Source organism: Eleginops maclovinus, chromosome 19, assembly GCF_036324505.1.
Source record: "Eleginops maclovinus isolate JMC-PN-2008 ecotype Puerto Natales chromosome 19, JC_Emac_rtc_rv5, whole genome shotgun sequence".
NCBI classification, from domain to species: domain Eukaryota; kingdom Metazoa; phylum Chordata; class Actinopteri; order Perciformes; family Eleginopidae; genus Eleginops; species Eleginops maclovinus.
Window position 1 is genome coordinate 19,013,961 of NC_086367.1, and position 13,483 is coordinate 19,027,443.

The following is a 13,483-nucleotide window of genomic DNA, read 5'->3' on the forward strand; positions in this document are numbered from 1 at the left end:
AATATAGAACAAAGAAATACTTGTGTCTTAAATAATGAGGACAGTTAGCATGGATACATAGTGAGAAACTTAAAAAGTGATGAAGTAGTTTCTTAAAACCTGATAGAACATCGTTAAATAACTTTGTGACTCAATATTCGGAGATTCCTTTTCTTTTTTGGAGGGAATGGGCTTCTACGGTTAAACACTAGGTTACACAATTGGTGTACATGAAGGTGTTAAGGTGAGTCATTCATTCTTCACTATACCTATGTGTTTAACATTTAGGATGCGCTTAAATAGTAACTAAGCCTATTCAACACCCTGTGGATCCACACAGACAGACAGAGGGGACCTCCAGTGAGTGCAGGGCTGCAGGCTGAGCTGCGGGAGGAAAGGGTTAACGAAAGATGCAAGAAGTGCGTGAGTCTGTCTGAGCATGTGCTGCTGCTGCTGGTGCTGCTGCAGTGAAGTAAAATGTGTCAATTTCCACCGGACAGCAGAGACACGGTGAAGGAAGGAAAAGTCGGGGACACCAGACGAGCTGCAGACCAACACCGCGACATCTTGGACTATCTCCCCCGGTGGATGTGTATGATCCGCCGGCTTGAATTCTGAGGGAGACACCGTACAACTCAAAGGTAAAAAAATAACCTGCACTGAAGATGACTCATGTCCGTCTGCAGAGCCGACGTGAAGCCAACATGTTATCATGGCTTTGAATGATTTTGATATGTTGGTGTAGCTTTTAAAGTGATCAAATGTGTTCTCATTTGATCTGTATAGGAAATATTGTTCGGTTATCCTTAATGAGGGTTTGTTTGCAAGTTGGCGGCTTTAAAAGCATTTTTTAACTGTAACCAAAACTAACACAATGAATGCATTGCTAATATTTGGATGTAGTTTTTAAAAACGGGATGCATATCTCTTCATTCGGTGTGTTTTCCATGCACAGTTGGGCTGTTACACCTGTTCAAATATGGATGGGACAGGCGAAATAAGCTCACTAAGAGGACGCAAGCAATAACCTGGGTGTGTGTACTTGTGTTTGTATATGTTAACTGATGCCTTTTAAAGAAACACCTGTTTTAGATAACCTTTGGTCACATTTCAGAGGGCTGTTTTGAATGTTTTTTAGTGGATAATCGAACCGCACTGCTCAGTGGGAAGGAGTGTGATGCTGCAGCGGAGTCCCAGCAGCCGAGCATGCGCACTGGCCCCTAGTTTCCAGGGACAAAATATGATGACTTTGGCCATCCAGTGTAATTACAACCGTCTGCAGTCTTATTTACAGAGCCGGTTTATTCCCATGATGATTTCCTTTCTTGCTCACATTTATGAATGTTAAAACAAATGGTGCTATATGTGGGTGGGGGTTGGATTTTGAAATCCTTCATTGATTTATCCCATATAAGGCCTGCAGTTCACTTTCACTTGGTGTGAGATAATCCCTGCTGCTGCTGCTGCTGCTGCTGCTTTAGGCCTATATTCCCCCTCAGCTTTACACTCACTGTATCGACATGTTTGACCTATTTATAACCTAAGCTCCAGCGTTAACATCGAAGAATCCCAGATGAATCCCTATGACAGAGGCACTGGTTTAAAAAAACAAAACATTCAGCCCACCTCAGCTGTGTGGACACTTGGTCTGAGTTACTGTAGTATTACGTATGCCTGTCCTAATGCACTCATGCATGTTTTTCAGTTCCTGCTTCTCATTGTCACAGACCTTATAAGGTGTGTTGGGAAAGCCTTTTTGCACAGCAAGTTAAAGGCACATAAAAGTTCATGGTCGAAGCAGAGGAGAGATTCTAATCCAAAACGGTCCAGCTGATAATTCCAATTTGGAAGTATGGAAATGCTGAATATATGTCCGATGTAATTTGGAAACAGGCTGATATTAACTTTCTTCAAAAGAGGACTGAAAAGTTCAATTAAAACTGAGAAATTGTTATTCTAAGTACATATTGTTCACATTTCTGCCATAACCAAATAACATTTTATCACCCACATTGCACATCCTACACAAAACTCGTAATCTAAATATTAGTCATAGTAATTCTATTCTTTTCACTTTGATCATCATTTCTATCCTGTATTTGACTTTTTCCAGTGCTTTTCTTGTATTTTCTGTATTTAATTCCTCTTAAAACGTCTTTTTTAAATTATTGTATGCAACAAAACACCAATGCGTATTCCAGAAAAAACCTACTAGACAATAAACCTAACTCTGATTCAGAAATGTAGATTTTACTATATTGGACTTCAACATCCACTAACCGTCTGGCTTTAAAGATCTTTTTGTGTGTGATACAATTAGATTTTTCTCCTTTCTTCTGCACCTTTTAGGTACACACAAACACACCATTATGCTATTTACAAACCTTTTGTTTTCCAAAGATTTGTTTCCTGAATCTTTACACAGCATACTGTATAAATTATGCACTGAAAACATTGATTATAAAGCCTTTGTGTGTGATACCAGATTAACGATCACATGCATCCCTCCATTAGAGGCATTACTCTCCGCTGCACTATGATGACCATGTCAGTAAATCTCATGCTTTCTCTGTAGCTGCTCCAAGATTTTGTAATCTATGGGGCATGACCCGCGTGCTATTAGCGACAGAGGGCTTAGCTCCCATGTCTTAGGGTCTTTCATTAAACTGGAAAGAGCTCAAGAGCTGTAATGAGTGGGTCACGGAGTAAAAGAGCGTGAGGGAAAGAGAAGAGACTTTCCGAGAAGGTTTGAGACTGTAAAGGTCATTCTCTTTAAAGGTAATTTTGTGAGTACTTGTGGGTGATAAACAGGCTTGTAAAAAAAGCAGGCAGAAAGACAGAAAATGACAGAGAAGAAAGGAACAACACAATACCTCCCCACCCAAGCAGCTTAGATAACTCAGATAGATTAAAAGTCAGAGTTGATTGCGCCATCATGTGCACCTGCTCTCGTAGATAAGACAACATACGGACATCTCTCTGTTCCCTCAGTGTGTGCGATGTGAAGGTTGCAGTGACAGAGGGACTTTGTTGCAGCATCAGCAGAAAGTGATGCTTCATCAGAAATGCACGTCTCTTTTGAACAGCTTCAACACGCAGCACATTTTTATGTTAAATCTGCTTTAGTTTGAGGTTAACCAGTTCTTTTTCTTCTCCATCCCAGCACCTGTAATAGCCAGGAGTATATTGGATGATACTGAGTTCCCCTGTGAAACCATACTGGAGTTTTCTTTGTATTTGATTCGTTTTTCATCCTCTTTATTGATACACCAGCCAACCAAGTCACATGCTATTTATGTTATTTTCGTTTTCATTTTTCTGTCCTGAGAGAAAATATAAAAAGATACTTACATGTTAAACTCAAATAAATCATTTTATACTTAGTTATCTAATCGAGTATGATAGTTGTATATGTATATATGGGTTTTTTACCCAGTGGTGTTGCAGTTTGCCTGTTTTTAACAACACTAAATATAAAGTCTGATATGTTATATGTAGGATTAGCAATGTGCCATCTCTTTTTAAAGGTCATCAAGTAATATGAAAAACTCCCACATCTTGTATACAATGTTAGTGGCCAAAGTGTTATGAGTTTCAGTGGGGTATGCACTCTAGAGGGATGCCTCCTGTAAAGTCAAATGGGGCTCTGTGTGTTGGATGTGCTGTGTGCAGGCTTTTAGTCTCAGCCCTCACGGCGTCTCTCCAGCTCTATCAGGAGTTGTTCTTGTTTGTGACACTCAGATACTTTATGTGTCTCAGGGCGAGAGTCTGGATTCAGGATGGGGGCGTAGTGTGCTCTTTTGAAACCCTGCAAGGGCTGGGTGCTCGGAAATGGAATAAATACTTTATTATGAACTCCTTTTGTCTATCACACGTATATTTAAAATCACCTAACACTGAAGTTGTTGCAAGATGGCATTATACCATCTGACCAAATAACCATTTTGAAGACCTGTAACTGCTATTTTATTGAGCAAATTGTACAATTAACCCTTATTTTCATGTTGAGTAATCTGCTGATTATTTTCTCAATGAATCGTTTGGTCTAGATAATGTCAAATAATAATGATACGGGTAAATTCCAGTTTATCGAAAGTCCAACATGATGTCTTTTAAATATCTTATTTATCAGCTCAAAACCCAGAGATATTCAGATAATGTGATACAAACAGGAAAGCAGGAACATTTGAGAGGCAGAGATAATGGGCAGGTTCAGTTAGGAGACGAGACAAATTAGATTTTAGACTTGGCAAAAGTGCAGATATTTAAACAGTTATTGTGTCCCGTCTCTGTGAGGTCAGGCTTTTTGCCCTAACCTTAAAATTGTATTTCCTTCAGATGGAGAAGGAGACGTGATTCTATTTAAGATAAGAGCCAGGTGGCTGTTACTCTGCTTATTGACCCGTCTGCTGCGATTGATCGGCATCAGTTTATTTTGTGCTGCCTCTGAAAGTCCCCCTCCCCCTAACCTTCTTCCCTCCCCCTCACCTTACACTCACTTCTCCTCAATCACTAAATCAATTGCTCCTCACGCACCCAAAGGAAGCAAATTCAATCAGGATCAATTTGTGGTGACTCAGGAAGCCATAAACCTGTCTGTGCAGCACTAGGCTTTCAGGTTAGTAGTGCTGCTTGGAAGCTCATTTTTGGAATAACTGATTTGTAGATACAAAAGAAAAAAGCCAATTCCCGAGGCTAGAATGCACAAATATTTAGCATTTTTCCTTCAGAATCACTAAAACAATAAATATATTAGCAGATTTCTTGGTGTTCAGTCATCTGTCCGCCAACAAACGTATAAATCATCTCATATTTTCAACCACAGAAACATGGTTTCAGCTATCAGCTTCTGCTCATCCGTGTCCTGGCTTGTTTGTCAGGAAAATAAGGTACACAACATAAAAATAGCCCAGACAGATGTAACTGAACGGGCAGCGGCTGTTTTGTTTTCTAATCAAAGCTGACGAAGCAGTGGTTATGTCACCTTGGTCGCTGGTTACTATACGCCGCAGCGTCCCACAGCGACCTTCCAAAAGCCTGCATTGGCCTTGGATCTGTGCCACAGCCAGAGCCGGAGAGCTACAGTACATGAACAGGGATTATGGCGCATGTGAGGTCAGAAATGGGTTATGGGTGATTTAATCACAGAGTCAGAGTTCACAGCTGTCAGCTTGCCGGCGGCACAGTAGAGGCACCGCTTTGTTTCTGTTTGTTTTTTAATTTGACCTTGGCGGACTCACATGGTGTGTTTTCTCTATGCTTGTGTTTGTCTAACTGACAGACGGGTCAGCCTTATTTCCAACCTTAGTTCTTACACCTCTTACCTTTATCTGAATCTTACTCTTTATGTGCCATTTAACAAACACACTCAGTTGGTGTCTTCCCTCAGACAACCCTGCTCCTCCCCCTCAGTTCACCCTGCCTCTATCGTGTCTCCCCGTGGTTAACGTGAGGTTTACAAAGCAGCTCTGCCAAATTCACCACTCTTATGGCCCCCCCGCTGCGATGTCCCGTAGCGAGGTTCAATACAATGCGGTGGCGAGGCTGGTCGCCGCAGAAAAAGCTGCCAGGATCCTTGCCGGTCAATACATAAGAGCTGGGGGGTGCTGGGCGATATACTAAAACAGCTGCAACACCAACAACAGTATCAAACTGCACCCAGTGTGTGAACTGTGTCATGCTGAGACAACAGCTCGATAGATGTGCCTCAGTTCACACAGAAAGGGCAAGTGGGAGTAGGGTGGGGGCTTCGGGTTTAAGACACAGACCAAGTAATCACAGCAACACCACTTTGAGTCTGAGGAATTTTTGTTGTATCTTATCCACGTAAACATTCAATTAAGCAGTAAAGTTAAAGCAACCTATCAGAACACAGAATTAGAGTTTTTAAATTGATATATCTTTTTTTGTCACTGAGTTTTAAAATCACGTTTCAAATCTTATTCATATCAGAAGCAGAGAAGATGAACACTGGTTTCACTTCATTAAAGGTGAAATCCCTTTGCATGCTCTGTTACAACACGCTCACTTCCTGTTTACTGTGCATACCCTTTGCACAGTAAACAATGTGAGGGATTTCTAATGTAATCGGACCGGTTGTGTTGCTAATGTAAAGGGCAGTGTATAAAGACCGGGAGAGGTTTATCATATTACATCAGGATGACTCTGATACAAAGACAAGATGCTTTCTGGACAGGATTCATGTTTATTCAACATTTTTTTAAAAAAAAACGGCACTTTGTCAATTCTTGCAGTGCGAGAATACCAAAGAGAAGACCAAACATGAAAAGATTGACATTCTTGAAAGCATACAAAACACACACCTCTAAATCTCAAAAATTAACACATCTAATCTTGTGTATTCAATTTTTCCGCACAAAAAACGAAATGGTACTTCTGAGCCAAAACTTTGAAGTGTTTTTGTCCCTGTATTGAGCTGGTTAAACATAGTGGGAGAACAAGTATTTGATACACTGCCGATTTGGCAGGTTTTCCCACTTACAAAGTATGTAAAAGTCTGTAATTTGCATCATAGGTACTCTTCAACTGTGAGAGAAGGAATCTAAAGTCAGAAAAAATCCAGAAAATCACATTGTCTGATTTTTAAATAATTAATTTGCATTTTATTGCATGACATAAGTATTTGATACATCAGAAAAACAGAACTTCATATTTGGTACAGAAACCTTTGTTTGCAATTACAGAGAGCAGACGTTTCCTGTAGTTCTTGACCAGGTTTGCACACACTGCAGCAGGGATTTTGACCCACTCCTCCATACAGATCTTCTCCAGATCATTCAGGTTTTGGGGCTGTCGCTGGGCAATACGGACTTTCAGCTCCCTGCAAAGATTTTCAATTGGGTGGAGACTGGCTAGGCCACTCCAGGACCTTGAGATGCTTCTTACGGAGCCACTCCTTAGATGCCCTGGCTGTGTGTTTTGGGTCGTTGTCATGCTGGAAGACCCAGCCACGACCCATCTCCAATGCTCTTACTGAGGGAAGGAGGTTGTTGGCCAAGATCTCGCGATACATGGCCCCATCCAGCCTCCCCTCAATGCGGTGCAGTCGTCCTGTCCCCTTTGCAGAAAAGCATTCCCAAATAATGATGTTTCCACCTCCATGCTTCACGGTTGGGATGGTGTTCTTGGGGTTGTACTCATCCTTGTTCTTCCTCCAAACACGGCGAGTGGAGTTTAGACCAAAAAGCTCTATTTTTGTCTCATCAGACCACATGACCTTCTCCCATTCCTCCTCTGGATCATCCAGATAGTCACTGGCAAACTTCAGACGGGCCAGGATATGCGCTGGCTTGAGCAGGGGGACCTTGCGTGCGCTGCAGGATTTGAATCCATGACGGCGTAGTGTGTTACTAATGGTTTTCTTTGAGACTGTGGTCCCAGCTCTCTTCAGGTCATTGACCAGGTCCTGCCGTGTAGTTCTGGGCTGATCCCTCGCCTTCCTCATGATCATTGATGCCCCACGAGGTGAGATCTTGCATGGAGCCCCAGACCGAGGGAGATTGACCGTCATCTTGAACTTCTTCCATTTTCTAATAATTGCACCAACAGTTGTTGGCTTCTCACCAAGGTGCTTGCCTATTGTCCTGTAGCCCATCCCAGCCTTGTGCAGGTTTACAATTGTATCCCTCATGTCCTTACACAGCTCTCTAGTCTTGGCCATTGTGGAGAGGTTGGAGTCTGTTTGATTGAGTGTGTGGACAGGTATCTTCTATACAGGTAACGAGTTCAAACAGGTGCAGTTAATACAGGTAATGAGTGGAGAACAGGAGGGCTTCTTAAAGAAAAACTAACAGGTCTGTGAGAGCTGGAATTCTTACTGGTTGGTAGGTGATCAAATACATGCTTTGTAAGTGGGAAAACCTGCAAAATCAGCAGTGTATCAAATACTTGTTCTCCCCACTGTATTATGTGTGTAAGCATATTATATAGTGAGTTTAACAGGTGCTGTTACAGTCTACATGCCAGGCTAAGCTAACAGGTATCAATCTTCTCATTTAAATCAACATAAAAGGGAATAAGTGCATTTCTTAAAACAGTGAACTGTGGCTTTAAAGATCTTCATCGATACTAATGTGAGGTTCACAGCAAGTCAAAGGGAACAGTTTAGCATGCTTTACGTTGACTGGCCACTCATCTTAGATGTTCTGATGTAGTGAACCTATTTTACTGCTTGTAGTTCTCTCAAAAGAGTAAAGCATTGTGCTCAAAATATTCTGCAAAACACTGTTTGACCTGAGCGTTCTTTGATAGATGGGAGGGAGCGTTTCCCATGCCGGCAGTAGAAATATGGTGTGAGGGTTTACTGAGGTCAGCTGGGCCATCACTATGGCACAGATCCTCACATGAAACCCTTGTTCCTTGTTTTGGGAGAAATGTTCTAATCCCCATGGGCCCACTCTGCGCCCCAGCAGTTCTTTGAAGACAAAAAGATCCCCCCCCAAAAAATCAGCTTTTGTACTTCAAACACGCTTTTGTACTCCTAACCTCTCTCTCAGCTTTGTGTTTTACAGAGCGTTTATGATCCATTGTATAATGGTTGCTGTTATGACACAGTTTCCTCTGGAGGCATTGTATAGTAGAATATATACACTCTCAACCATGTGGTCTTTGAACTCCTCGGCATGATGCTGTTTGCCTCCAGTGTTTTTTATTAGACATGAGGCGTGATAAATACAGTTAGATGAAGGATCCAACCTTGCGTGGGCCTCCTGACACCAGATACCAAAGCCTGTGTGCGTCAAGCTGCGGGATTCGGAAAAAGAGCACATGATGTAGGCAGTCAGATGATAAAGCTATACCTTACATAAGAGACCCCCTCAGTCAGTCAGTAAATAGCATCAGGAGAGCCAAGGCCGTAGAGGTGAAGTCCTCTGAAGCCCCGCCGTCTCCAATTTCATCTTTGTGATGTCAATCAGGGCTTACTGCCTTGTCCTGAGTTCAACTTTGGTAACACACTGTTAACATTTCAATTTGTGGGGGTTAATTCTACAGCAAACAATCTTTAGGCAAGTACTTCTACAGGAAAGCAAATGTAGTATCCGTTTTCTGTGCAACCCATAAAACATATTTAATACAGGTCAATAATATGCTTTGTTCCTCGTTATCTCAACCGTGATGATCTCATTCTGTCCCGGCATAAGTTGTTTTCCACACAACAACACGCAAAGGGATTTTGTTACTAGTTGCGGAGTTGGAGATGTGCAGCTTTTCTACGCTCAACTAAACTGCTGTCATACTGTAAATACAGGGGTCTAGTTGTTGGATGCATTTTTGATGAACAAACATGGTTAGCAATTACAAAGATGACTTATTCTCGTTCTAAGTAAAAGTCACCCTAATGTGTTTCCATTGAAAGGCTTTAATGTGAAGCAGCAGCAGTAACTTAATACAGCTCTGACTGAGAGAGGGATGTGAATGAGATGAAATGACACTCGATTACATAGTACATCGTTTCTTGAAAAATACTTTATAGAGAGGACATTACCTAATGTAAAAACATAACATTTGTATAACAGAAAAAATACCCAAAATAGATTGCATTAAGAAATTGAAGGCAATTTTTAAAATTGGGGTCATTTTTCTTCAAATTTTAACAGATTAGTGGGAAAAAAGATCAAACATTTACCTTTATTTTAATTACTTTGTGTCTATTTTGCATCTAAATTCACCAGAAGAAAATGCCAAATTTGCGTATTTGAACAATTGAGAAGATTTGTAATACAAAAAGGAATGGTCTTAATATAAATAATACATTGGGAAAGTTTTGTGATGGTTTCCCTTGTTGAAATGCTGACACTATTCGCCTGCAATGTCTCCCCTAAAATGAAATTGGATGACATATTGTGTCCCTTTCTAAGAACCTTTCTTTTGCTCCTTTCTCCTCAGACCTGCCACGTGTTATAACAGATAGAACATCTGTGTGAAAGCAAGAGTAAGGATGGTGACCGTGGCGACCCCCGAGACTCCCGTCCCTCTCACAGCTCTGTCCCGCTGGTACCTCTACGCCATCCACGGCTACTTCTGCGAGGTCATGTTCACCGCCGCCTGGGAGTTTGTGGTCAACTGCAACTGGAAATTCCCGGGTGTGACCAGCGTGTGGGCGCTCTTCATTTACGGCACCTGCATCCTCATCGTGGAGCAGATGTACCTGCAGCTGCGCGGCCGCTGCCCTGTGCTGCTGCGCTGCATCATCTACACCTTATGGACGTACATGTGGGAGTTTGGCACGGGGCTGCTGCTGCGACAGTTCAACGCCTGCCCCTGGGACTACTCCGAGTTTCGCTACAACTTCAAGGGACTGATCACGGCCGAGTATGCCGTGCCCTGGTTCTGTGCCTCCTTCATAGTGGAGCGCTTTGTCATCCGCAAAACACTGCGGCTGCGATTCCACCAGGGGCCCGAGGACGGCTGGTCAGGTGGAGGTGGAGGGAGGAGGAGCAGAGGGACGGAAAATGACGCTAATGGGCACTTTAAAGGAGAGTGAATGAAGGACTTACAGAATCTGATCGCCTCGCCCATTAACTGTGAGGGGTGCAGACACACACACTGCTGTGTACTCTGGGCTGGTGTGCAGAGGTGTATCAGAACAGAAATACAACAAACTAACTCCTCATTCTCTCTGCTGTCTACAAGGACATGCTGCTGCTGCATCCCATAACCCACACACATATTTCCATGTGGGGGTGACCTTAAGGAGATCAAGGTCTTAAATGACCCAGATTACACACTTTCAATATCTCCTGTCCCACAGACTGCAAAGAACCTCTAAATAAAAAAAACACTGTTGCAAAGATTAGAGTTATCATCCGGCGAGGGAACACATTCAAGAACAATACTTTTGTCTTTCTAGGGCATATCAGTCTGAAAGCAGAACGCTTGCTGCATAGTATCCTAATAAAAAGTAGCTACGGCTGTAACACGTTCTTTTTAAAATGAACATATTGTACCTTTAGTATTATTCAAAGTACTGTAGTAATGTAGCTACATAAAGCTCTATAAGAACAAACCCTAGAGTGTCATGAAGAATGTTTTAGTGAATATCGACAATGCCTGGGGAGAAAATGCATGAAAAAAGTTGTCTTCCAATATAATATACATTTTTAGAATGTCATACTGTACCTCAGTCTGCTGTGTGTGTGTGTGGGAAGTAGAGCCGGTTGACCACAGATCAGTTCCTGGTTGTTTATGTCTTGAAAGCATGTTGGAATCTCCTCGAACAAGGCACTGAAACCCAAACTGTTCCCGGTGAGCAGCATCACGACCCTGCATGGCAGTATGAATGGGTGTGTGTTTAGGCTAATGTGAGGTATTTCTAGGCACTAAAATGATGCAGTCCATTCGCCATAATAGCAGGGGCGTTTTTTATTTTATTTGAAATGATTATGAGTCATGAGCAGCAGCATAAAGCACCAAAGAAAAGGTTTTCATGTCTGGATGTCCAATTGTCATTCTGTGAAACAATTGTGTTGTTTTTTTCTCATGCTGGCTGCCACCTTTAACAAAAGCGTTTGCCCATTGATGAAGTAGCAATAGTACATTTTGAGTGACACACTAAGACAATTTTTCACGGTTGCTAGATTTTAGTTTTTCCAATTTAAGAACAAATGTCCCATTCACAAGTTTTCCCCCTCAAAGTGTTGTTTACTACCCCCATTCTTTTTAATATTATTATATAATAGTTAGTTGGGTGAAAGACATGTGTGTGAGGAAATATGCAGCCGTGTGGTTTTTTCTTTTTTACTTAATTAATTGAAGAAAACCCTCTTTTTTTTGCATATATTCTAATTTGCTGCTCATGTATTTGTAACATAATGATCTGTGACTCTCAATCAATTTGGTTTCCTTGGTGAGCAAGGAACTTTGTGATATTTTACCTGAAACGACAACCCACAAATGCAACGGTTTATCCATGATATGATGAAAGTACTCTGAATGCTCCAAATAAACTCAACCACACAGAGATTATAAACATAAGATTATAAAAGCAACCCTAGATCAACTGTAACTGGATTTTTGACTTTAAAGTCAAACAAATAAAGTAAAACGGGTACTAAACTCTTTTCACATGGCATCCAAGATACCAAGGGATTGAAATTACACATTCATTTGAAATGTGTTTGCTTATTCACTATTTATATTACTGAGTCAAGCCTAACATTTAGTGTAGACAATAGTTACATAATTCAAATTCAGCTTTTCCCCGAATCCTCGCCTCCACAACACAACTGGACGTGGCTGGATGGTGGCTTAAGTGGATGGAGGGTTGTGGCTGCAGTGGCATGCAACGTTTTCCCCCCTCACTGTCTCCCCTGCAAGTCCAGAGGGTGCGTGGCAGGAGGCTGTAAACACGTGACAAAGTGCTGCCACCCTGTGGACACTCGAAAAGGCAGCTGTGTGAAGTATCCTTAATAGGTTAAAAAAAAAAAGGATTTCATTGTATAGTTGTGTTATTATTATTTATATATGTATATGATTTTGTTTGTCATACATTTATCAAAAGGCCTAAAAGCAATAAAGGGTTCTGACCCAGCTATGATTTCTTAGCTGCAGGCCCTTCACTTTTCTCTTAAAAAATCTAATAAACTACATTTTGATGACTGACTGATATGCAGCTAAAATCTCTATCTACTTGTACTGTATTTATGTATTCCTGCTTATAGTGGATGTGCATGTACCGTTATAAACTTCTGTTCTGGTATTTTTACCTTAAAGCTATGTGTCCAATTCTTCCTCCAAACTGGTATTATCAAAACACAAACAAATAATGCTCACAATTTGTTCTGTCTGTCTGTCTGTCTGTCTGTCTGTCTGTCTGTCTGTCTGTCTGTCTGTCTGTCTGTCTGACTGTCTGTCTGTTGTCTGTCTGTCATAAACATAGGTCTATTGATTTGCTCAGCTATTCTTCTGATCATTCATTTTCTTGCTCATCCAATAATGCGTTTTGCAACTTGTGACAGCAGGGGCTGGCAGCGAAGCCATAACCTTTCGATTGGTAGACAACCACGCTAATACACTTAAACATTCAGAATCAACACATTTGGAAACACATGGTTTACACTGAACAGAGTACGATATTCCCATTTGATGTTGTGGAGTAGAAGTACAATGAGGCAGAAAATGGAAATACTCAATTTAAGTACTGTAAGTAGGCCTACCTCAAATTTGATCCCAAAAATCCTAGTCTAGATTATAAATAATTGTTTTTCAAATAAACAAGGTTTTGGTGCTTCTGGAAATTAATCTATTTATGTTGTCTGCTGAGGTGTTAAAAAGTGCACTCAGTAGGTTAATAAGTGTCCCCCCCGCATTTGGTGCCAGTAAATCCCATATTTATTACTCTTAGTAGCCTATTGGGGTTTGGTGAAAGGGGACTTAAATGTATTACGACAATTATTATAATGCTAGGGCACTGTTTTATAAAAATAAAGGACAAAACATAAAAAAAAGTTTCAAGTTTGAATTAATAGTTTGAATTCGCCAAATC

The 13,483-nt window shown here is 41.2% G+C and overlaps 1 protein-coding gene across 2 annotated transcripts; it reads left to right on the forward strand.

Moving 5' to 3' along the window:
* Positions 1–318: 318 nt before the first annotated feature.
* tmem229b (transmembrane protein 229B) lies at positions 319–12,802 on the forward strand. Of its 2 annotated transcripts, XM_063909294.1 has the most exons (3): positions 319–398; positions 483–620; positions 9,886–12,802. In XM_063909294.1, the coding sequence occupies exon 3, from the start codon at positions 9,938–9,940 to the stop codon at positions 10,481–10,483; it is 546 nt and encodes a 181-aa protein (XP_063765364.1). In that variant the 5' UTR covers positions 319–398; positions 483–620; positions 9,886–9,937; the 3' UTR covers positions 10,484–12,802. The 2 variants fall into 2 exon arrangements, with proteins under 2 accessions (XP_063765364.1, XP_063765363.1); XM_063909293.1 differs by having other exon boundaries at positions 392–620.
* Positions 12,803–13,483: the final 681 nt, after the last annotated feature.